This window comes from Columba livia, chromosome 2 (assembly GCF_036013475.1).
Source record: "Columba livia isolate bColLiv1 breed racing homer chromosome 2, bColLiv1.pat.W.v2, whole genome shotgun sequence".
Taxonomy (NCBI): domain Eukaryota; kingdom Metazoa; phylum Chordata; class Aves; order Columbiformes; family Columbidae; genus Columba; species Columba livia.
The window spans coordinates 29,575,665-29,598,361 of NC_088603.1; the positions used below are offsets into that span (position 1 = coordinate 29,575,665).

Here is a 22,697-nt window from a genome sequence, read left to right on the forward strand (position 1 = left end):
GAAGACTGGAGTGACATTTGCTTTCCTCCAATCCTTGGGCACCTCCCCCGTTTCCCAAGACTTGGCAAAGATGATGGAGAGCAGTCCAGCAATGACTTCAGCCAGCTCCCTCAGCACCCGCGGATGCATCCCATCTGGACCCATGGATTTATGGATGTCCAGACTATTTAATTGCTCCCTAACCCAGTTTTGTGTTTGTTCTTAACGAAAAAAGCCCACAACAAATAGCACACCGAAATCTAGAGATGCTGTCAAACTGAAGAACTGTCATACACCAAGGGCATGAAAACAATAAGAAAAACATAAATACTGGCAAGATATAAGATAAGGTTTAACTGGCAAAACAGAAGTTTATACATGCAGAAATTTATACAAAGCATCAGAACACAATCCACAAACACTAAGCATATATTCAGAAAAGACAGCAAACATAAAACATATTGAAATAAGATTGAAACATCTGTATCATCTGTTCTAGTCTCCTTGTACCTGCAGAAGTAAGCTAAACCTGAAGAAAAGCTGAAGGTGGACAATAAATCAAGTAAGCCTTAGAATTAATCTGTATTATGTGTATGTACAGCACCTGTCAATAACAGATTTTTGTTCTAGAAGAGCTAGTGCGAAGGAAATAATAATTTTAGTGACATATTCCTTTGTGTCAGTTTAATTCCTTGCTGTCAAAGTCAGGTTAGATACCACATTCCCCATAAACCTGAAATTCCTGTCAAACAATTTTAGGAAGTGCAAGGGATGCAGGTTTTGTTCAACAGCAATTCCTAGTTTTATCTGGCCATGCACTACACCATGGACCAAGATAAAGGAACTGTCCCCATCAAATTGAACTGATGAGAAGATATGCACAGATCCCTTGAGCTTCACTATCAAAACCAGGTAATTAACCGGGGGGTGGGTGGGAATCAAAGTACCAGGCACCTTAATGAACTGATCTAGAGGGAAAGAATTCAGACCAACTCCAAAAAACAAAGGGTTCAGGCTTCTCAACTTACAATAAATATAGTAACGACTGTCAAACATTTCCAGTTTACAAAGAGAGTTAAAAGAGACTTCAAATCTCCCATGAGAAAAATGGGATTGAACTGTAGAAATAAAAAAAACACAAAGCAATGCTGTATTGTGCTTTGGGAAGGCTGTCTCTGGAACCTGCTAGGGCTAATAGCATGTAAATGGTAGCCTTGGGTATAGTAGGCAAAATAACAATATATTGTTAGTAGCTTTTCTGCAGGATTATTATTCATTGTGGTCACTGTGAGTGTAGGTGTCATTCACTGATAAAATCCATTAGATTAGAATTTGCTATCATCAAGAATTATAACAGGAGAAACAAAGATGCTTCTTCCCCTGCCCGCCTCCCCCCTTTTTTTATTCCTCTTTCATGTCCCTCTGATTCCTGCAATGAAATTACACCTCAGCATGTACTGCCAGGGCTGGAAAGCAGCTACGTCCATGCTCATTTTACACAAAGAAATAGCTCCCACCTCTTTTTGCAAGCTACTTCAAGCAGCATATTACCTACCACATACAACACCTACAATTTTCTCTTGGACATACAGCTTCTTCCCTCACATGTCCTCCCTTGGCTGTTGACATGACAGTCACCATTCTTTGAGCCAAAGAAAATTGACTGGCAGCAGGATATCAGTCCCTCTAGTCTTCCAGGCACTTAAGCTCTTTTAAAATTTTCCACTTCTCAAAGGTCACTCTGGACATAATGTTCAAAGAATACTAACACAGTGCCATATATAGTTAAAGTTAAAAAAAAAAAAAAAAATCAACAAATAAACAGGAAGAAGTTTCAGTCTGTATTTTATAATGGTGTCTTCTGAACAATTCAGATTGTTCCATTACTCCTTTTTTCAGCATTCCCTACCAGCTTTCGGAGGAGCTTTATAATTCCCTCAGTTTATACAACTTTTGGTCATTAGAGGTAGTTGCGCCTTTTGGTACTACAAAGATGGCAAGTGGTCCTGCTCAGGCTAAGCAAGTATAGCTATACAATAGAACAAAACTGTAATAAGTCTTCGTGGACCTCAACCCAGAACAAATGTCTGAGAACAGAATTAAAGAACATTCTCAGAGTAGAAAGATTTCCTGTCCCATGAGAGTTTAGGATTTAGATATTGTCATTCAGATGTATTTATGCGAGTGTATCTTTCAGTGTGAGTTAACTACAGAAAGAGATGATTTTGAATAAAAATTGAAATAGTAAAAAAATTCTTCACAAAATTATCTTCCAGCTTAGCTTTGAGTTATAAAGCTGCATGGTCACTTTTCCATGGAATCACAAAGTTACACTACAGTTTGGCTTCATGCATTCAGTTCCTAATTTATCATAGATCAAAACAGGAATTAATAGTGCTAATTAATATCCCCTTTAGTAATTAAATTTCTTTGATTAGCTATTTTAACTTTGCCCAAGTAAATAAATGAAATTTCTGTTATCTTAATTTAACATCATAAAGTAGAATGTATATACAAATTAAACTTACATTGATATTTTAATTGCACTAACATCCAGCTTTCCACACCAATAGGTCAGATTCAATTTTGCAGTGCAAGCAGGAAAAGAAATGAACACCAAAACTTCAATGATGTAAATTAGCACATTTCTGCCTCACTGAAAATCAGAAAGTGCCAGTTTTGATCCCAACACTATAGATGCATCCACTTTAGGAAGGAACACTCTTCCCTTCAGGAGTAACATGAATACAAAGAACATAAAGTCTTTAAATATATGAGCTTTACATATGGTAGAACTGTACAGAGAAAGTGTTGTGTGCTGTTGAAGTCAGATCAATGCATGCCTGTTGAAGTGTTGAAGAACAAATGGTAGTGATAAGGCTGTTTAAGGAGATTAACTCTATCTAAAGAATCTGTGGAAATAATTTCAGCCTTTCCAAAATAGTCCTGTGCTATCCTTCTTTATGTTTTGGGGATCTGACCCTTCTAAATGGATTTATTCTCAAATTTACAGGTACAGTAATCAAGAAAAACAACAAGATTTTACTTTTCTCTATTACAATACCTAGTTAGTAATTACCATAATCTTACTTTTAAATATTGCACTGTAGGAATCAGTTAAACTTAAGTTTACTGTTTTGTGAGTCAGCAAAAACACGTGCTGGGTTTGAAGGTATCTTGGGAGAAAATGCTGCCTAAGCCATAAATATTAATCTGCTAATTCTACCTGAACACGCATTATGTTAAACAAAATTAAGCAGATCAGTAAATGGATGAAAGAAAAGAGGTTTCTAAATACCGTGACTGTTGCATCGCGATGTTTCCACAAGTCGATTGTTCTGGTCATAGCATGCCATGGCCTGGTAACGATAGCCTTGTCCACATTCCTTAATGTCTCCTTGTACTTTCATTCCCAGCAATACTTCCAGTTTACCCTCTGGTAAAATACAGTCTGACCAGTTTCCCACAGGCTGAGCACTGTACTTGTCACATGGACAAAACTGATTCTCAATCAGAGGATACAACTGAGAATTTTTGCATTTATCTCTTTTCTTACTTTTTCCTAGAAAGAAGAAACAATTATTTTCAAAAGTTCTTATTAGTTTTCGTCTCTCCAAAAATTTCATGTAGACTTCTGTAACTAGTGCTTGCAAACAAATACACATGCCTAAAACTATTTACATTAATCTTTATTCCTTTATGTTAATGACGTGAATTTCTGAAGTAATGGATGCCTACAATTTGTACAAAGGCAATATCATTGAAAATAAAGCCATATATTTATATTTACTTTGGATAAAACTGCTTGGGGAATACAGTATGAAAAAGTTAGCAATGAAACAAATAGGACAGGCACTGAACACAACTTTGCAGCACCTTTAGTGCTTGTAATTACTACTGCCTTCAATTAGAATAGAAAGACGGTATCTGAAGAAAACTTTCTTTTGACAACACAACTTCATACTAAAAATATACTTCTCCTCTTCATTTTCAACATAAATAATTAGGAATTCACTCTAGTTCAGCTTTGCATGTTAGCCTGGGCAGCACATTGCCACAGACAATGCACCACAGCACATATCACAGTCTTAGCAAGTTTGAAGAGGTAACTTAACTCTGGACAGGGAAGTATCTCAAAGTGTTAATTGTGTGGTAAGACAATCTGTTCCTTCTTGTCTTTTAAAAAAAGAAAAAATTCTTAGTCAGCTTTTTTTTCCCTCATGGAAGCAAACCTGGCATAAAGCTCACTGGAGTTACGAGACAGTCACAGTGAGTCTTCTTGAAGATCATTAATTATTCACTGTCCAGAGGTTTTCTGATTTACAGGGGGATGAAGTGGGGGACAGGGTTTGGATCCTATTACATTCTTTCTGAGGCTGCTAATGGGCTCCCCCCTTAGCTAGCTTTCCTCCACCGCAAACAATACAGTCTAATTGGCAAATAGCACTGTGACAGAGGCCAAGTCTCACTCCTGAGGCTTCGGTTATAATTTAGGAGCAGAGTATGTTTTTTTCTCTTCATTCCACGTGGAAGAAATAAAAATGTAGATTAGAAAGAAGTTGAAGAAAGGATTTTTCAAACTGGAAGCACATCCATCACACGGACCAAGGAAAAGTTCACGGCAAACGGTTGGACATCACTGGAAAACCTTTTTCTTCTGTTAACTAAAACCTCAAGAGTTTTCTAGGGACACAACAGAAACTCTACCTACTGAAGAGGAAAATCACCCACAAAATAGCATTCCTAGCTGTGTCAAGAAATGAGGCAGAAAATCAAACAACATTTTGCCTCATGCAGTGGTCTGAGCTGCTGGATGAAGGCAGTGTAAGAACAGATAACACAAAGAATTTGGGGAGCAAACATTCAGCCAGGGAAAGGACTGTCTTAATCGTAAATCTGATGTTAAAGACTGCAGCTACGAAGTCCAAAAGAGGTACACCAAAGCTTAAGGCTGAAAACCGTTCAGCTGCCATAGTAATTCTAATGCATTAAAACACCATCCGAGAGGGAAGTCCTGGTGTAGCCAAGACCGTAAGCAGGAAAAGGAACGTGAGCAGTTAACACCTTAACCTGTTAAGGAGAGATGACCGTTGATAGGTCTGTCACCAATTTAAAAAAAAAAAAAAAGAAATCCACTTTCACAAGATTTTCTATTGAAAAGTTTTCTATTGGAAGCTTCAGAGGAATTTTAACAGGATTTTTTTCTCAATTACAGGTCAATGTAAAGAAAACAGAACCAAAGAAACAGAACGAGTTAAACCTGGTAACAATTCAACCTGTTTAAACAATGCCAGCAAGATGCAGCTTGTGCACAGAATCATGGTTGCTGAGGAATCAAAACAAATTGCAGACCTAATCCCTAAACTCAGCTGAGAAAATACACATAAACTAAGAAAATGCATATGAACCAAAAATATAAAAATCATTAATAGTGTCTGCAGCCACTATGGTTTTCATTATCAGCTTTCCAAATCTACTTTCTTGTCTTTGTAAAATTAAATTTGTTTAAGCTTGTTTGGGACTGAAAGTGATCTGAGAGTGATGTGAAGAGTTTTCCTTCTCTAGAACAAAGCAAAATTGTTCTGGACTTCTCTGAGTGCCTCACAGTAGCTGCATAATGTTGAAGGGCCCAAGGTATGTGACTTTTTGCACCATTAAGCCAATCAGTGTTTGTGAGTTATATCCTTTTTGATATTCACTAAATTGTCCAATACCTACTTGAAAACGATCAGTCAAAGTTGAAGGAAAAAAAAGCTCTTGAAAAAATATTTTCATATTTTAAGCTGTAGCTCAGAGAAATTGCTTGAGTGTAACCACAAACATCTGCTTCTTATATTTGATAAATGTTTATCACAAATGGATAATCTCAAGGGCATAATTCTGTGGAAATGATAAACCAGGACCAGCAACTGTCCTGACCTCTTTGTGCACAGAAGCAGGCTGCAGAATCAGGATTTTAAATAAAGACAGTATGAGAAACGTTTAAATAGAAAACAATTGTGCCCCTTTCGGTGAAAAGATAACAGAGTGTTCAACAAAATTGTAAATATTTTTAAATTTTATTTCCTTAGACTGTATCAGATTGTTGGTTAATTATGCTGTTTTAACTTTTTCACTGCCCTGGAACTACAGCCAATGCTGACTTGCCTGTCATGAAAAGAAATGGTTTGCTTTGCAATTTACCACATGCGCTCCATTCAGAAGAAACCCTGGACTCTTCCGTTCTACTATCTTTTCTCTAACCACTTCCCCATGATCAAGAGGCTGAGACATATGGGAGGAGGTTGCCCTCCTGAGGGGCTATTTTTTTGTTCCACCCCCAGCATATAGAGCATGACAGTGACATTCGGTCTGCTTTCTGCCATGAGGACAAATATTGCTTGCTTGTCATACTGGAACCTCAGAACAACACAAGTTTTAATCAAAGCACTAGCAATAATTAATAAAAGATGTGTTCTTTTTCTTGTTAATCTTACCAACAAGAGTGCGTTTTCTTGTCCTGACTCCTCCACAGTCCCCATTACAGGAAGAAAACTTTGACCAGTTCGTAAACTGGCAGTCATCTTGGCAGGGAATCTGGCACGTCTGTGTTAAGGATGGTAATGGACCAGCATATTTAAGGCACTCACTGATGTCAGCCTGTCCTCCATCTTGTCTGCGACAAGTAATTGCTGGAAGCAAAAAGGGATGGAGTTTAATTCAGCAGTTTTCTCATTGATGTCTCTATTTCGTTTCATAAGTCTACAATATTCTACCACAAAATCACATTGAAAACCCAGAATAGCTATACAACAACCTAATATTTGCCATTGGTTATATCTTGAATAAATACGCTTGACATTTTTGACCTTTTTGAGATTCTGTTTAAATTTCTATTTATCAGAATTTGCCAGGGGAAAAAAAAAAAAAAGGCAAAAAAAACCCAAAAAACAAAACAAAACAAACAAACAAACAAAAAAAACAACCAAAACTTAGAGACAACTGTAAATATTATAAAGATTACACCATGTTATCCACACCTGTTATACCACTTCTTGCATTATCAGTTTTTCCTACAGATATAGCCTGTAACTCAGACACAAAAGCCCTTGCAATGCCATTTCAAGTACTTGAATATTCTATAAGCTATAAAGTTGTATCAGAAGCACATACATTAGAAAAAGGAACAGACATAAAATTTAGAAACACATTTTAGTTCTGGATAACACTTAACCACCCACAATTTTTACTCTTGAAAAAGGGTTGAGGGACAAAGCATGTCTGCTAGGCATGGAGTTTCAGCCAATAGAGGTAAAATATTTTATAACAGGACAGCCATATCCTGAATAAAAACTTCTTACTTAGAAGAAAAAAAAAAAAAGTTTATTTAGAAAATTTCAGGTGGCATAAAAGGAAGAGTTTAGAACACAACAGTTTATGAAGAAAAGGACTGTTTCATTAATGTAGACTTTGACAATGGTCTATTATTATTCCTCACGGTTTTGTTGTTGTTGTTGTTTTTCACCACGGTTGCTTATCTATTATTCCAAACAAAGCCTAGGAAATCTCAATCTATTTCCTTGCCCAAAACAACATAAAACTTATTATACAGTAACAAGATTGGAAACTTCTATTTGTTTGTTACACAATAGACTCATCTTTATGATTCTTAGCACCTGACAGCACACAGTCTATGCAGTTTCTCATCATGTCTGTGGAAAGCAATTTGGATCTCCAATTGTCACAGTAACATTACATTCAAACAAAACATATAATTCTGTATATATATGAAGGAACATAAATATTTTATATTATACTCCACTCCATAATTTAAGAATTGCACTACAATTGTACTGATGATGATTGTTTTATTGTTATGTGAATTGAAAAAAAAAGTAAAAATGGAAAACTTCCTAACAAAAGTATTATGGCATAATCAATTTCAACCTTTGGAGAAAAATAGGCTTTAATGTAAAGTGTCAAAATAGAAAACTAGCTATCAGTGTGTACTTCCTCCTGGAGGAAGAAGGAAGAATGCTTCAGGAAGGTGAGTGTAAAGGTTTAGTGACCTACGGTTTCAGAAAAAGGCTATTTTGTCTGATGGGTCTAAACTAAATTTCTACCTCATGGTGACTGTAGGAAATTGATGACCCCCATGGCCTTTTTCAAGCCTGTGTGCCTACTAAAATGTATCCAAAGGTCCCAAGTGAATTGGTTTTGCCATACGTCTGTGGTAAAATACTGTGAAAGGCGGGGAGGGGGATGTTTTTCCAGAGCTACTAATCAAACAACTTCCCTGATCCTTGACTGCCCTTTGGAGCAGGGCTGCCAAGACTGTTTGTAATAGGCTCAGTATGGTATTAAGTTGTGCTTATTGGGGGACAGAACAGCTGTACATTTTCTAATACAATTATTCTGTCAAATTCTGTTATTATTGGTGTAGTTTACATGATGAAACCCTTTTTACTTCAGATATAATTTTAGTGATTCCTTGAGAAAAAACAAATATCTAAAAATTGAAAATCCATACAAGAACTATTTTAAGGATGTGTTAATTGTATCTACTACAGGATTTGTAAAATTATATAAAGATTTTGGAAAAAAAAAGGCAAACCAGTATCTTCCTAAATTATGACTTTGCATTCTTGTGAGATACTCGTCTCTGCTAATGATACAGATCAGTTTCCCTAAGGTAAAAACACAGTTCAGACTAGTTCTACCATGTGGAAATTCACAGAGGTCCAATCTAAATCCTCTGTCTTGAGTTTGAGTTTGGCATCTGCATGCATAAGCAAAACCAAGCCTTATCTTCAGTGCATTCTCAGGGAGATATAGCCCACCATTATTTAGCAATGAAAACTATACCTAGCCAAGGAGTCCACTGATTAAGCCAATAACTTTTAATAACCTCCTTCCAAAGTTTAATACCCATTTTAGATACTGTCTCTCCATCTAGTTCTTTGATGGGCTCTAAACATTGTCCATTGAATAACATTATTTTCTTCTACCTAATTAAGTGTCTCTAAAGCCAATATTCATTCTCTTGGTTATTAAACATTACCCTGTGGGCAGATATACACTCTGTCATATTTTTTTTCTGACTCATATTAGTGCATCTAACTTATACCAAGCAGACCCAGGTGAGAAGCTCCCTTGAGGATTAACACTTTCTTTCTTTTCCTCCAGATTAACTGTCAGTTGTAATGTAGCAATCAAAGCAGGAAAACTCATTCTTGAGACCTAAATATTTCACCTTAACAACAACACAAATTAGAGGACAACTTGGCATACTAAATCAGTTCCTGAATCTTAATTTTCACAGTTCCTGTCCATAACTATTCATGTTACTTCTAGTTGACAAGACCTGGATGATTCACTCTGTATTGCATTTTCCTAATGTTATTCTACAGATTCAAGTATCAATTTGAAAGGTTTATACTCCTTGTGTGTTGAAGATCGGTATTTTTCAATTACTTAAAGGAGGGATTTTGACAACTGTATACATTCCATTAATACATTATTTTGGCCAGGTAAATGTTTTACTTGACAACTGAAATGCTCTTACTCTTAGTGGAGTTACTTTTTCCACTCACAACCTAATTTGGGCAAACACAGCCCCTGCCCCTCTGATCAAACCTGTGATTCTCTAATCATGTTCTGTAAAAGTCACTGAGATTAATGATTAACTCACTATACAGAGAACCGTCTTCAACTACTATAATGCCATGCAGTGCCAGACTAATTATTTTGCCTGTAAACCACGTTATATTTATTACAGACATAAGCAAAAAGTGGAAAGAGCATGCTGCTTCTATTACTGAATGAAGTCCAAGTAATTGTTAAGTAATTGCTAAAACAGGAGTATGGCTAACAGAAAAATCAAATCTAACGTGGAAACTATTCACTTACTAAATTGTTTTGGTATTTAACAATTATTATCTCCCATAAGAAAGGTGGAAAATAAATAGCAGTCTAAATTTTCTAGACAAGGGACTTTGATGTAAGCTAAACTTTATCTGATAGCATTGTTTACACCAAGCCACATGGGACTACAGGCTAATAAATTTGTTGTTGGCATAACAAAACAATAAGACTGTATTTTAACAAGTCTTGTTATGTGTGGGTTTATATAAAAACCTTGCCAGTGTTACCATCATCAGTATATTTCACTAAGATGTCACTGAGATTAGAGATTTTGTGTCCCCTACACCTAAAAATTAAGATATTTTATTAACGAATGTCATCAATGTCCTTTGTTTTATAACACAATTGTGATACCATTTTTTCAATTGTTAAGTATTTTTAACAAAAAAAAAAAAAATCTATTTAATTTCTAGAAAGGCAATAATTACTTCAGCACACTCTGTTTTCTTACACCTACGATCAATGCTGCCTAGGCTATTATTTCATCTATGTAGATTTCTTTTTCTCTGGCATGTGGCAGACTAGACACTACATGATGAAATGCTTCTATCATGAAGTATCTTAAACTGGAGCACATGACAATAATATTGTGAAAATACAAGCCTGAGCATTATTTACACACCGAAGAGAAAAACCAATGTGTTTCTGCCAAATAAAGTTGTCTGGAGATTACGGGTTTTGTCAATAAAAAAATTAATTTCTCATATACATACTGCTCTTGAGCACATTTGTGCATATCCTTATTTCCGTACAAAACCTGAAGTTGCTGGTTGTCCTTTGCAGTGACTGAAATAGGAACCAGGCAATAGGGCACTCTCATCGGTTTTCATTACATCAAAATAGTAGTTTATAGCTCCATAAAGGAGCAGCACTACTTCATGACTTTGTCTACTTTCTCTTCCATAAGGGCACAAAACCCCCACAAAACCAAGTCCCCCCACCCCCATAAGCTATGCCCAGAGAGTGAGGTTGCTGTCTCTGCTTAGCCACAAGCAAGAGGAAAGGGCTTTTGGCCACCCATTCTGCCTCCTTGCCTCGCCATGAATTGATCAAGCCTGCAAGGCCTCCTCGTGTGCTCATGGCCATCCTGGGAAGCTTCCTCTGGTTACTCTGCTCCACTGTCTTTCAAATAACTCCACATCCACCCTGGGAATGAAGAACAGCTAGAGCTTGGAATCAGCTCTTTAGTAATCCCTAATTCCCAGTGACATCGAGTACAGCTATTCAGATATTTTCTCTGACAGTTAGGTTACTTAAGCTTCTGCTTAAATTTTACAAACAACCTTCCTCTTGTAATTAAGAAAATGCTGACAGATTTCACAATTTTCATCCCCTTTCTATTACAAAACTCTGAGGAAGATTTTTGGTGCCAAGGACTGAAGATATCATCAAGACATCTGGTCAGTTTACTCTTGTTAATTGAGAAGCAGTTTATGAAAATAAAAACTGTTGCAGTAAAATATGGCTTTTTTCTACATTTCCTGTTCCTGATGGATAGAATCAAAAGGAAGTTTCAAAATCCTTGCTGATGCATCCATAAAATCCTTTCTTGGGGGTTTTGAACAAGAGATAGTTAGAAGTCTTAAGTTACTGCAGTTCTGTAATACAGTCCTGCCATGTTTATCCACTGGTAAAAGGCTGCAAATGACTACAAATTTTCATTCATAATTGAAATTCAATACAATTGTCATGACTATCTGCCTTCTTCAAAAGAGGATCATGACTACAACAATGAATGTGCTGCTCAAATATTAAATGCTGTTACTATGCTTAGATTTCGATATAAGTATCAATCCATCATATGCATTAATAATTACAAGCTTTGTTCTTTAAAAAATTCTAAAAAAAAACCTGTTCTTGAAACAATAAAAAACCCAACATCAAAGCCTTCTAGTCTCTTTCTTCTGCATTGACCCAAGTTCTAATTTTGTAATGTTCATTTAAACTGACATGATTTGTAACAAAACCTTAATTATACAAGACAGCTAGAAACAGAGCTGTCTTCAACAATGAATCACAATTTTAAACTTTATGATTCACCCACATATCTCTTCCACCAAGGAAGACCAATGTGATAAAAAAGATAAAGAATGGAAATGTAAATAATAAAGCTGTGATACAAAACAAAGCATGCATATGCTTTAGTTACTCATAGACACAAATCAGACATCTAACCAGTTGTTTTTTATGATCACTAACTTCTAGCTTTTCCTTCAGATTTAATTATCTTTCCAACTAAAATATGAACAGTGCAGACTATTTTGTTGAAAATAAACCACTAATGAATACATAGTCAGATATGCCTTTTCCCTGGTGTACATTCCTATTCTTCCTTAACACATTTGCTGATACATTACGTGTTACAGTGCGTGTAGGCAACCAGGTCAGAAAGAGAACAAACTGATAGCGTTGGCAACATCCTCTTGCACTGAAAAAGAGGAACTGAGAATGGTTCTCACATACAAGAACATATTTAGTTGCTTTACTGAATATTGACAAAAAATGAAAGAACAATCCACAAGAAACGAAAGGGCTGAGATTACTTCGATGAGATTATCATTTCACTTTGTCGTCAAAAGTAAACTACCACAAACAGATGAATGAATGTGTGTTTTCTGCATTCATGAGCATAAAAAATTTGAGAGGCAACTCCTCAATTGAAAAAGAAATGCTGTCATGTCTACATTTTCTACAGTATGTTAAACATTTATGCAGATATCACTGACAAAAAGTTAAATAATCTGTTCAAAATATCTTTATTCCAGTATCACATTATACATGCAGTATCAGAATGTTGTACCGCATGGATTTCATATTTCACTGTTTAGTGTTTCCTGATTTTGGGGTAGTTAATAAGACTTGCACAGTAGTAGCTCAGTCTTTTCCGTATCTACATCACAAAATAATCTTTAAGTGTTTTATAGCACAGAACTTTTAACAATATATTTTCATGCAAAGTTTTCCATAGCCTGTAGAAGCTTTATTTACAAGCCAAGTGTGCTAGAGGGAGCCATGAATTAGCAGGGAGAGGGGACAGGTTGTCTTCCAGAGTTCGCCTTCGGAAACTGCTGAAATCTCTCTAATACAGTGCAGGGCAGAGCTCAGTCAGCCAGACACCTGTTTTCGGGTCAGCTCCCCTTCAGTGAGCACCTTGCATGATATCAACGCTTGTGCATGGGACCAAACAAAATAATGTGCACTGCTGAAAACTCATATGTGGCTATTTTAATGGCATAATTTGAAATCTCAGAGGGGGAAGGGTAATTTGTTAATGACCTGTGTAGGAGATAACGTATATAAAACAAATAAAGCACACTATCCATGTTCAAAATGCGATTTTCTGAGGTGTGATGTAAATAAAACTTCAACCAATAACCTCTAGAATCAAAGAGGTATGTTTACCAAAGTGAAAGATACTTTTGTGCAAAAATTAAACTATTATTTTCAAGTCATATTCATTGTAAAGGTGTTCAAGAAAACAGAAAATATTGTACTTTTCTTAATCTAAAGCAAAGGTGTACTAGTTAATTTAGCTCCTACAGAATATCAGTTTACATTACTGAACACAAAAGTAAAGATACATTCAAAACATTGTCAGGTGTCAAAACACTGAGACATATACCTGTGTTTGAAACTTACATTTTATGTTAACTTACATAGTTTACAATAATGGGAAAAATACTGGGCCAAAAAAGTCCCTGTGTTAATGCCTGTAACTTTCACCACTGCAACAGGCTAGACAATATTTAGATTCATATTTATATACATGGACTGAGGCATAGATAGTCTTTGGTGATCCAACTTAGCTTTCTCTGTGAGTTCTACAATAAAATTCACACATTGGATAGACTTAGGAAAATGCAAGAGTAAACAAAAATCTCCCCTTTCTAACAGCTGATCTCAGAAACAGAATTCTACAAAAACAACCCACTTTCTTCAGGCTTAGCTGCTCCCAGGGTTCCTAATTAATGGTTGTTCATCCTACCACTTGACCACACTACACTAGAGAGCTACTTCCATTATATCTGCTTGTATGAACAAGACTACTGCTTGAGTACATTGTTCTTTTCAAAATCCAACTCTATGTAGTACAATAGGGAAATTCTGCCAATCTGTTTTACCAGATTTGAAAACTGTGTGCCCAGTAATTCCAAAATAATGTATTACTCTGCATGTGTGTGTACCACACAACTGAAATTACAGTTTAAGAAAAGGAAAGTCTCAAGATGCACAAGAATAACAAAAACAATTTGCATGCAGCACAGTTAGCTATCTTTCTTTATTAACTGACTTTGAGGCTATGTCAAGAGATTTAGGTACTACCATGCAAGTACAGAAGACATTTTGTACTATCTGGGCTCCTACTGTCAAATACAGAAATCTTTTTTTTTTTTTTTATATTGTGTAATCTGAATGTATCCTCCAGAGCTGCTAGAAATAAACTGCATTAGTGACAGACCTTCAAAGAATTACCACAGCCAAAAGTATTTTGTATTAGCAGGCAATACCTTCAGGTTTCATTTTGTGGTAAGCCCTAAACTGATCTCCTGTAACACTTTCTGAGTAAGCAGTAGTACTTACAAGCTTAAGATGTACTCTTTGACTTTTTGAAGTATACCATAACCTCCTCTAATACTGCAAGGAAGGTTACTGACCAAAACATTTCACTTTTGCAGTTAGCAGTGGCCTTGCTCAGGAATTCCTCAGTCTGCTGAGCCAATATTGTTTTAATGGATAGGAGTTTGCAGTCAGAAAAGGCAAAAGAGAAAAACATTCCTGGAATTCAGGGTTGACTAGTAGTTCAAAGAAATTCCATTACTGTAACATAATAAGTAGGAACTGCAATTATTTTCATACTGAGTTTATTTAATACACCTATAAACCATCTCCTGACTGCACTTAACAGAGTCACACATACACAGTTCTGTTAAATCCACAAAATGCTCTATGAAGACAGGTGGCAGTAAAGCTGGAAAGGGATGCTAAAATTACTCGTTATCAAATGGAAATAGCAGAAAAATGTCTGAATCACTGGGTTCGAAGGGTCAGTCGTTTTGAAGTCCAACCAGAAGATGGTTAAGAGTGCTGCACTGCAGCGGTTAATTCCAGAGCCAATTCTGTTTAGCATCTTTAACAATCTGTACAGAAAGCATCCTCAGCAAGTTTGGAGATGACACCAGTTTGAGAAGAGCGGTCAATACCTACCTAGAGGGTAGGGCCGCCATTCAGAGAACCTTGACAGCCTGGGGAAATGAGCTGGCATTGAACTTTAACAATGTAAATGCAAAGTCCTGCATCTCTTATGCTACCTAATTCAAGGGGATAGAGAAGTAGGAGCCTGACTCTTCTCTGAGATGCATAGTGAAAGGATAAGAGGCCACAGACACAAATTGCAGCAAGGGAAATTTCACCTTAGATATTAGGAAAAAAAATGCAGTGCTAGACCGGACAAGCTGTGAAGCAAACTTTCAGAGAAGCTATAGGATCTCCACCCTGGGAGATACTTCAGACATGTCAAAACATGGCCCTGAGCAGCCTGCTGTAGTCTGGGTGGAATCTAACTTTGAAACTGGCCCTTCTCTGGGTAGGAAAATGGACCGAGTGACCTCCAGACCATCCTTCCAACTCAAAATTATTATGTGGTTCTCTGGTCCTAAATTTTTGAACAAACACTTACAGGGAGCAAAAGTCTTATATTCAGTCTAAGTGATATATCCATAAACATGTGAAAAATGTGACAATTTCACAGGAGAATTTACACAACATTTTTTTTTTAAAAAAAGCACGTAAAGTCACCCATTCCTTTTGGGTTTGTTTGCTTTGGTGGTTTTGGTTGGTTGGTTGGTTGGTTTGGTTTGGTTTTGTTTGTTTGGTTGGTTGGTTGGTTAATTTTTGCTTCTTTTCCCATAATTTCCACAAACCCCTCTGCAAACTTGCTTCAGGTAATGATGGTAAAATAAGCTAAACAAACAATACCACAAAATTAGTCACTGATGGGGTATCTGTACTTAAAAAATAAATTAATACTGATATTTTATGAATAAAATATTTCCAAAATACCAGTTAGGTATACCATACGAGCATTTGGTATTTTCCTTTGTCTGGTGCACATATAGATAGATAAAATGTTAGGTTATCATGGGAAAAATTTTAGGCATTTCTCACACCATTGCAGTAGTAGATGTCTGAATAATTAATGACAGAGACAAAAGGTCTAACCTCTTGCTTGTAGCCCAGGTCCACAAGTCTCATGTGCTCCTGGACTGTCTTGGCGCACATACCACGGCACTAGCTGGCACCTGCGCCACTTGTGGGTCTTCCACCTGAAATGAGGGGGAAAAGAATCAATTTCAAACAATCCATCTAAACTTGTGGCAATCAAAGTTGAGGCAGCATAAGCGCTTGACAGTATTAGAAACCACCATAAGCTCCAGCCATAAGTCACAGCCAATTCACCACAAACAGTAACAATATTGTAAACTTTTCCCTCTTTCCTATTTATTTTTTTGCTCCTTTTAGGATTAGGCCATTAAGAACACAGGGAAGAAAGGAGGCAGAGGAGGGAAGAGAAAGCAAACCATATATATTTTCAAGGATTTTAAAGTGCAAAGGCACATTAACACTACCTAACAAATACACAGGGAATAGAAACCATAATCTGAGGATTATACATTAATACAAAGCATTAACGCATACAAGGTGTGAGAAAGAAATTTTTAAAAAAGAATGACATACAAAATAATAAAAAGATGTGACTTGAATACCCATTTAACAGAAGAACTCATTTGCTATGGATTTATATCTGAGCATGCTCAGAGTATTTTACCAGTCAACAAAATGACATGATAAAATTTGAAAAGTAGATTTTGCAAGTGACACTAACATCTCATATAAATGGACCCATTAAACAAGGATGAATTTTAAAAACTAGCACACCCTAATAAACTTCCTCTCTTCCTCACTTGGCCTTCCTTCCTTTCCTCTTTCCACCTGTCTCAGTCAAGCAAATATGTGTTGAAGTTTCCCAAATCTACTCCACAGATAAAGCTCTAGGGTTGATTTCTGGTTCACATGGTATTGGGGTGTCTTGTAGCAGTAAGTACTGTCACATACAGGTGTTAGTACATTCCTTTCCCTTTCTTTTTTTCCAGGTTTTTTCTTCCCCTTCCTTAGGCATACCTTGCAGCATAACAACAAATGAAGCATTTCTGCCTTGCTTGAAGCACAAATAAGTTACAGACAAAGATGAGGTCAGATGAACAAAGTCAGGATTTTTCTTTTGTTTTCTCAAATTTCAAATGATATGATTACAAGGGTAAAGTTTTCACAACAAACAAATGCATTTTCTAAGCTTCATCTTCCAAATACTATCCCAAAAGGAGAAATCAGAAGGAAAAAAGGACACCAGCGACAGTGGGTTTAAATGACTGTGAGGATGCCTCAGTCACAGCATGTGCACAGGTCAGAAAGATGCTAAAGTAAATATACAGAAGACATTTTTAGTATTAGTTTGTGCCATGAAATTTAAGTCACCCAATCTACCACTCCCTAGCAACATTTCTTCTTAAGTTCTGCATGTCATAATGCACTAGCTCAGGTAAAATTTGATACTGAAGACACTAAACAGATGAGGAGTGGCTAGCATTTTAAAAGATAAAACTGTGACCTGGTATTGACTAGAAAAAGTTATTCAGCTCTATTTCTCTCAAGTCTAAGCTGTCTATGGTTGATTTAGACCACCTGTAGCTATAGCAGATGGGAGAAGCTTCACATTCCTTTTCCTCAAACAAAGAGTCCGGGCACTCACGACCACCGTTGGCAGGGAGCTGGATGATGACTCGGTGACGGGACTGCTTCGTTACTGTGACACCCCCTGCAAAGAGTAGAAGAGCTTGTTTCTCCTACTGCTACACAGGGATGACAGTAATGAGGGTAAAAATAAGATTTAGCATAACAGGTATTTAAGTCAATTGCTATAATAGTGACATATTATTTTGTCCATAAGCAGAAAATAAGGCCTAATAGAAAAAAAACACAATCTCAGCTAAAGACCAAGAAGTAGAACAGAAAGAAGCAGTAGCAATACTGTACAAATGAATATACAGCTGAAGTGAACACACAATTCGAGTGAACAATTAAACCACCTCAGTTTGCTGCTATGCTTTATGGTTTCAACGTGCAAATTTGCCCTAATAATTTGCATGCAAAACCAGAAACAGAAATCAATGGAAATAAGTTACTACACAATTTTTCCATTCAGTAAATACCTCAATAAGAAAATCTGCTTGCCTTTTGCTTATCTCCACAGACAGGAATATAACAAATTTAATTTACAGTCTTGGTTCTCTCTAGGCTGGGTTTTAGTTCTGCTCCCCATATCCCCATTTTCCACCTGGGGCACACATTACCCTATCTAGATACACAAAAAATATTCCAAAAGAGCATGCTTTACATTTAAATGTGAAATTTTATTTCCCACTCTGGAATTAATTTACAGTTTACAGTTTTTAATCATTATAGTTATTCATTATTAATGATAAAGGCTAAATAGTTCCTGTAGGAATTTTGACTCCATTCATCTTCAGATATCAGTTCTTCAGGCAGAAAATTAAGAGAAAGCTCACAAATTTATATTAATTCTGTAGCAATACCTAATACACAAATATTGTTAGGTTAAAATCTTGGATTGTTTGCTTTTTTTTTTTCTTTCCAGAGAGCTGTAGCACAGACATTTGTCTGTCTGGTGGGTTATTACAGCAGCTGCGGCTTGTCTGAACACAGAAGCATGCTGGACCACGGCCAAACAATTGTAATTAGGAACAAGCAGTAGGAGAATCCCGGCGGTGACTCTTCACCACCTGGCTGCTTTTCAACACAGAGGAAACCCTCCACTCCTGAGTCAATCAGCTTCAGGAGATGCCAGGAGCTGGCACAAGGGGCAAGACAGACGTGCAGCCCAGCAAAGCTGCTGACCAGCTTGTTCACACACGCAGGTAAAGCCCATGATATAAAAATTTCTTGTGTAGTATAAAAAGTTTGACTCACTGAACAGACAAAAGGCCTATATTGGTTAGCAAATATGTTGCTTTTTAACAACATACATGTTAGTTTGTAGTCAGTGTTCGTGAAGATATGTTCATTGCATCAAGACCTTTCTTAAAAAAACACAGAAATAAGAACAGAAGAGGATGGCATTTTTCTCCAAGAAAACAGCAAAAGTATTTCAGAAATATTGCTGTAAAATAACACAGTATTTAATAATTAATAGCTATTTCATAGATTCAGATTCAATGGTTTTACTTCTATGTTCTTTTTCAATGGTTATAAATTTAATCTTCATAACCCTTTTTTTTTTTTATTTGTTAGAATGAACTAAGCACTAATAGGAATTACTGCAAAACTACTTCATGCTTGTGTCCTTTATAAAGCATAAAGAATTGGCCATGACATTCAAAGTGCATTTATTTGATGTAACAATATCTTACATTCTGGTAATATGGCAGCTATGAGTAATCACTGTGTCCCACATGGGGATTAGCACTGTGTCAAACTTGGGGTATTACAGACTCTGTCTGTAACAGTACATATTATAAAAATACCTCCTGTTAGGCCTAAAAGAGAAAAAGACATGAGGCAGAAAAATGTGGGCAATATTAAGCCAGTCATCACTTTACCTTTATATATGATTTCTATGTAATAAAAATTCAAGGGAGACCTGCATTGTTTTTAAGACCTTTGCCAAGTGTATTAAAATGGTATTGCAATGTATGTTTAAGTGAGGCCATTAACATCAACTTAAAGTCTGCTGATTTTTATTACCTGTCCTTCAATCTTCCTTAAAGGAGAAGAAAACAGCCAAAATTATACACAAATGCATATCTATCTATCATCTATCCATCTGCTGATACAGAACCTCAGGTTTTCTGATGAGTAAGCAGCATCTGTATTTTCAAATACCAAATTTGACCATTTTATAACCTGACAATTCAAATACAGCTTCTATTATTGTACAAGTATCTGTTCTTGTCTTACACTACAAGTTATGTGTCTGCTCTGTGACTAGTTCTCTCTTTACCAGTGGGAGATGCAAATGGGAGTTCATAACATAAAAGAAGGCAAAATGGGGAAAAACAAAAACAAGCAGATGCTTATAGAAAATGTATAGAAATAACTCTTTTATTCAACAAAAACACTGTTTGGTCTTTGCAGGTGCTCTACCAGCTATTACATGTCCCCTGTCAGAAAGAGATTTGTATAAGTATTTTACCAGAAGTGACTGCTAGCCTAAGACATTTTTTTCTTACAATCTGTCTACTAGCACACAATAGATAAAATCACCTTCTTGACAGGAAGAAGGACACAATGTCCAGTCACTGAATGGAGTCACAATACAATCCTTCCTACAGGGAAGCAGACAAGGCCTCACAGTTTCTGGCCGGAGGCTCTCAGGGCATCTAAAAAAAAAAATAAAAAAACAAAAACAAAACAGAAGAATTATCAAATAAACAATCATTCTGCAGTGAAGTGGTGAATCATGAGAGATACTGAATGCCTGCAGGCACGTGAGGGGAGTGCTAGTTGCCCAGAATTTACCAGCATGGAGCTCAGAAATAAAAACTCTTAGAATTTAAATATAGCTGGTGGAAGCAAGCCAAAACCAGTGCATTCTACACAGGGGATCTAACAACAACAACAACAAATCATAATTCCTCACTCACCATTCCAGACATTGCCTTTGCAGTGTTATTTTCAAGCTGCCAAATGATTATGAAGTTATCTAGTTTAGTTTAGCAAAAGAGATTTTTAGCTCTTCACATATTTACCGGAAACAAAGTCTGGAAGGAGGCGTATTTAAATTAAATGACATCACTGACCTAGGAAAAAAAAGGTAAAAGCTGGCCATGATTATGACAGAAACCAGATAAGGGTTTGAAACTGCCAGATCAATGAGACTATGAAAGACTGTCAGAAAGGACAGAAAACCTGGTTTGTTTTAAGAGGCTTGATCAGCATACAAAAGGGCTGATGGGTCTGCCACATATGGGACTCATTAACCCAAGATATTTTTCCCCCTTTCTGTGCTCCTATTATTTCATCAAGGACAAACAACTCTCTATGCTACAATACTTGTTTTCAGATTGATACAATAACTCTTGCAGAATTACTGCAAATCTTCAATATAATTTCAAAATTACTGTTGTCCTAAAAGTGCACAGAATGTGAACTGTCAGAGGATTAGATAAAGAGGTAAGAAAAATATCACATCTACATTTTAGAGCTTTTGGCTCATTGCAGAAAATTGTTACTATGACTAGCTTTTCCTCTTGTGGCTGCTGGGCATTTTGGAGCAGAGAAACATTTTTATTTGGATTGGATCAGCTGGAGAAGCTTGGCTTGCATAAGGCATCTTTCTTGTCAGGCTGAAGGAAGCACAGGCAAATTTAACAATCAACTACAAAGAAAACGTGGTCTCCATGGTCAGTGGGGAACTATGCCTGTGTCAGTGTGGGAGGAGAAGCAGAGGGGAAGGACAAGTTGAGTAGCAGCTTTACAGGAAGGTGTTCTTCACTAATAATTCTTGCAAGTTCGTTATTTTCACCTCTGCATTTTCCTGCCAATTCACATAAACTTCTATGAGTATGACCCACTACTGTGAGCCAGCATCAGCTTCTTGGTGACCTCTTATAATGACATCTCCACCCTTTCTCTTTTCTCCCCAAAAATACCAGTGTGAAAGACTATGAAATATTATAGCTATAGCAACATAAATCTCCATTGCCTCTCCATAAGATCTCTACATTTTTAAGGCAAGTTGTGCCTTGTTTCTATGTGGTTCATCAAATCAGATTATGTATGCATGGGTGTATCATATCTGGTCATGTACACTTTAAAAAGACATCTGCCACAAATCATACACATTGACTACACTTTCAGAAATTTTCTCTAATGTTAAAATCCAAAATGCTTCTGAAAAGTATTGAACATTGCATTACTAATAGCTTTTTCCTTAAAGAACAACAGAAATTATAAACATACAAAAAGGCTGAATTATACACATTCACACTTTCACTGACAACTTCATCTTTTAGGAGCACTGAACACTATAATTTCTCTTCAGATCCTTGGGCAAAGCAATTAGTTCAATTAGAGCACCATTTCTATCTTCTATATTGTTTGTATTTAGTATATGTGGCTTGAAGTGAAGTATTGATTTTTTTGCAGTCCTTACTGAAGGTCAGAAGAGATACAAGCTGAAGTCTGTAACTTGTGAGGTAGATAAGGCCAATAATATTGATTGTATCATACCACAGTAATCCTTTTCATTAAGGGGAGTTTAAAACAAGGTTCCTATTTACATTTTGTTGTTAAATGTCTGGTTCTTATAAAATGATTCAGTGATTTTAAAGCGACAATTTGAAGGATCAACCAAAACTTCTCTCTAATTTTACAGGATTCATTTATGACACAATAAACCAGACCTCCTTCCAAAAATTAAGGTCAAATCAAAGACAAAGACATTAACAACAGATTTAATAAGGAAGATAAATCATTAGAGGCTTTTTAAAAATATAATATGAGTACCAAAAAAAGATATAATGGTCTAATGACAGAATAGAAAAACAACTTAATGCAGATACACAACAATTTAGATTACTGAATGTGCTGGCATTATTCCCCATATTTCCATTTAAAGTAAATTAGGAATGAATCTACTGCTGAATAAAGCAACAAATGACAGGCACCATGCAAATATTTAGTTCAAGAATAGCTTCCTCATGAACTTTCTAAATGACCTCTGCTAACAGCTCTTCCAG

General features: G+C 36.3%; 1 protein-coding gene across 4 annotated transcripts in view; it reads right to left on the reverse strand.

Moving 5' to 3' along the window:
- The window catches only part of THSD7A (thrombospondin type 1 domain containing 7A), a 282,459-nt gene that overhangs the window by 43,332 nt on the left and 216,430 nt on the right, over positions 1 to 22,697 (reverse strand). For all 4 annotated transcript variants that reach the window (XM_065051176.1, XM_065051177.1, XM_065051174.1 and 1 more), the window contains 5 exons: positions 20,221 to 20,336; positions 17,623 to 17,755; positions 16,102 to 16,205; positions 6,456 to 6,650; positions 3,278 to 3,541 (listed from right to left, as the gene is read on the reverse strand). In XM_065051176.1, coding sequence (XP_064907248.1) covers positions 3,278 to 3,541; positions 6,456 to 6,650; positions 16,102 to 16,205; positions 17,623 to 17,755; positions 20,221 to 20,336 — 812 coding nt within the window. The remainder of the gene's footprint in view (positions 1 to 3,277; positions 3,542 to 6,455; positions 6,651 to 16,101; positions 16,206 to 17,622; positions 17,756 to 20,220; positions 20,337 to 22,697) is intronic.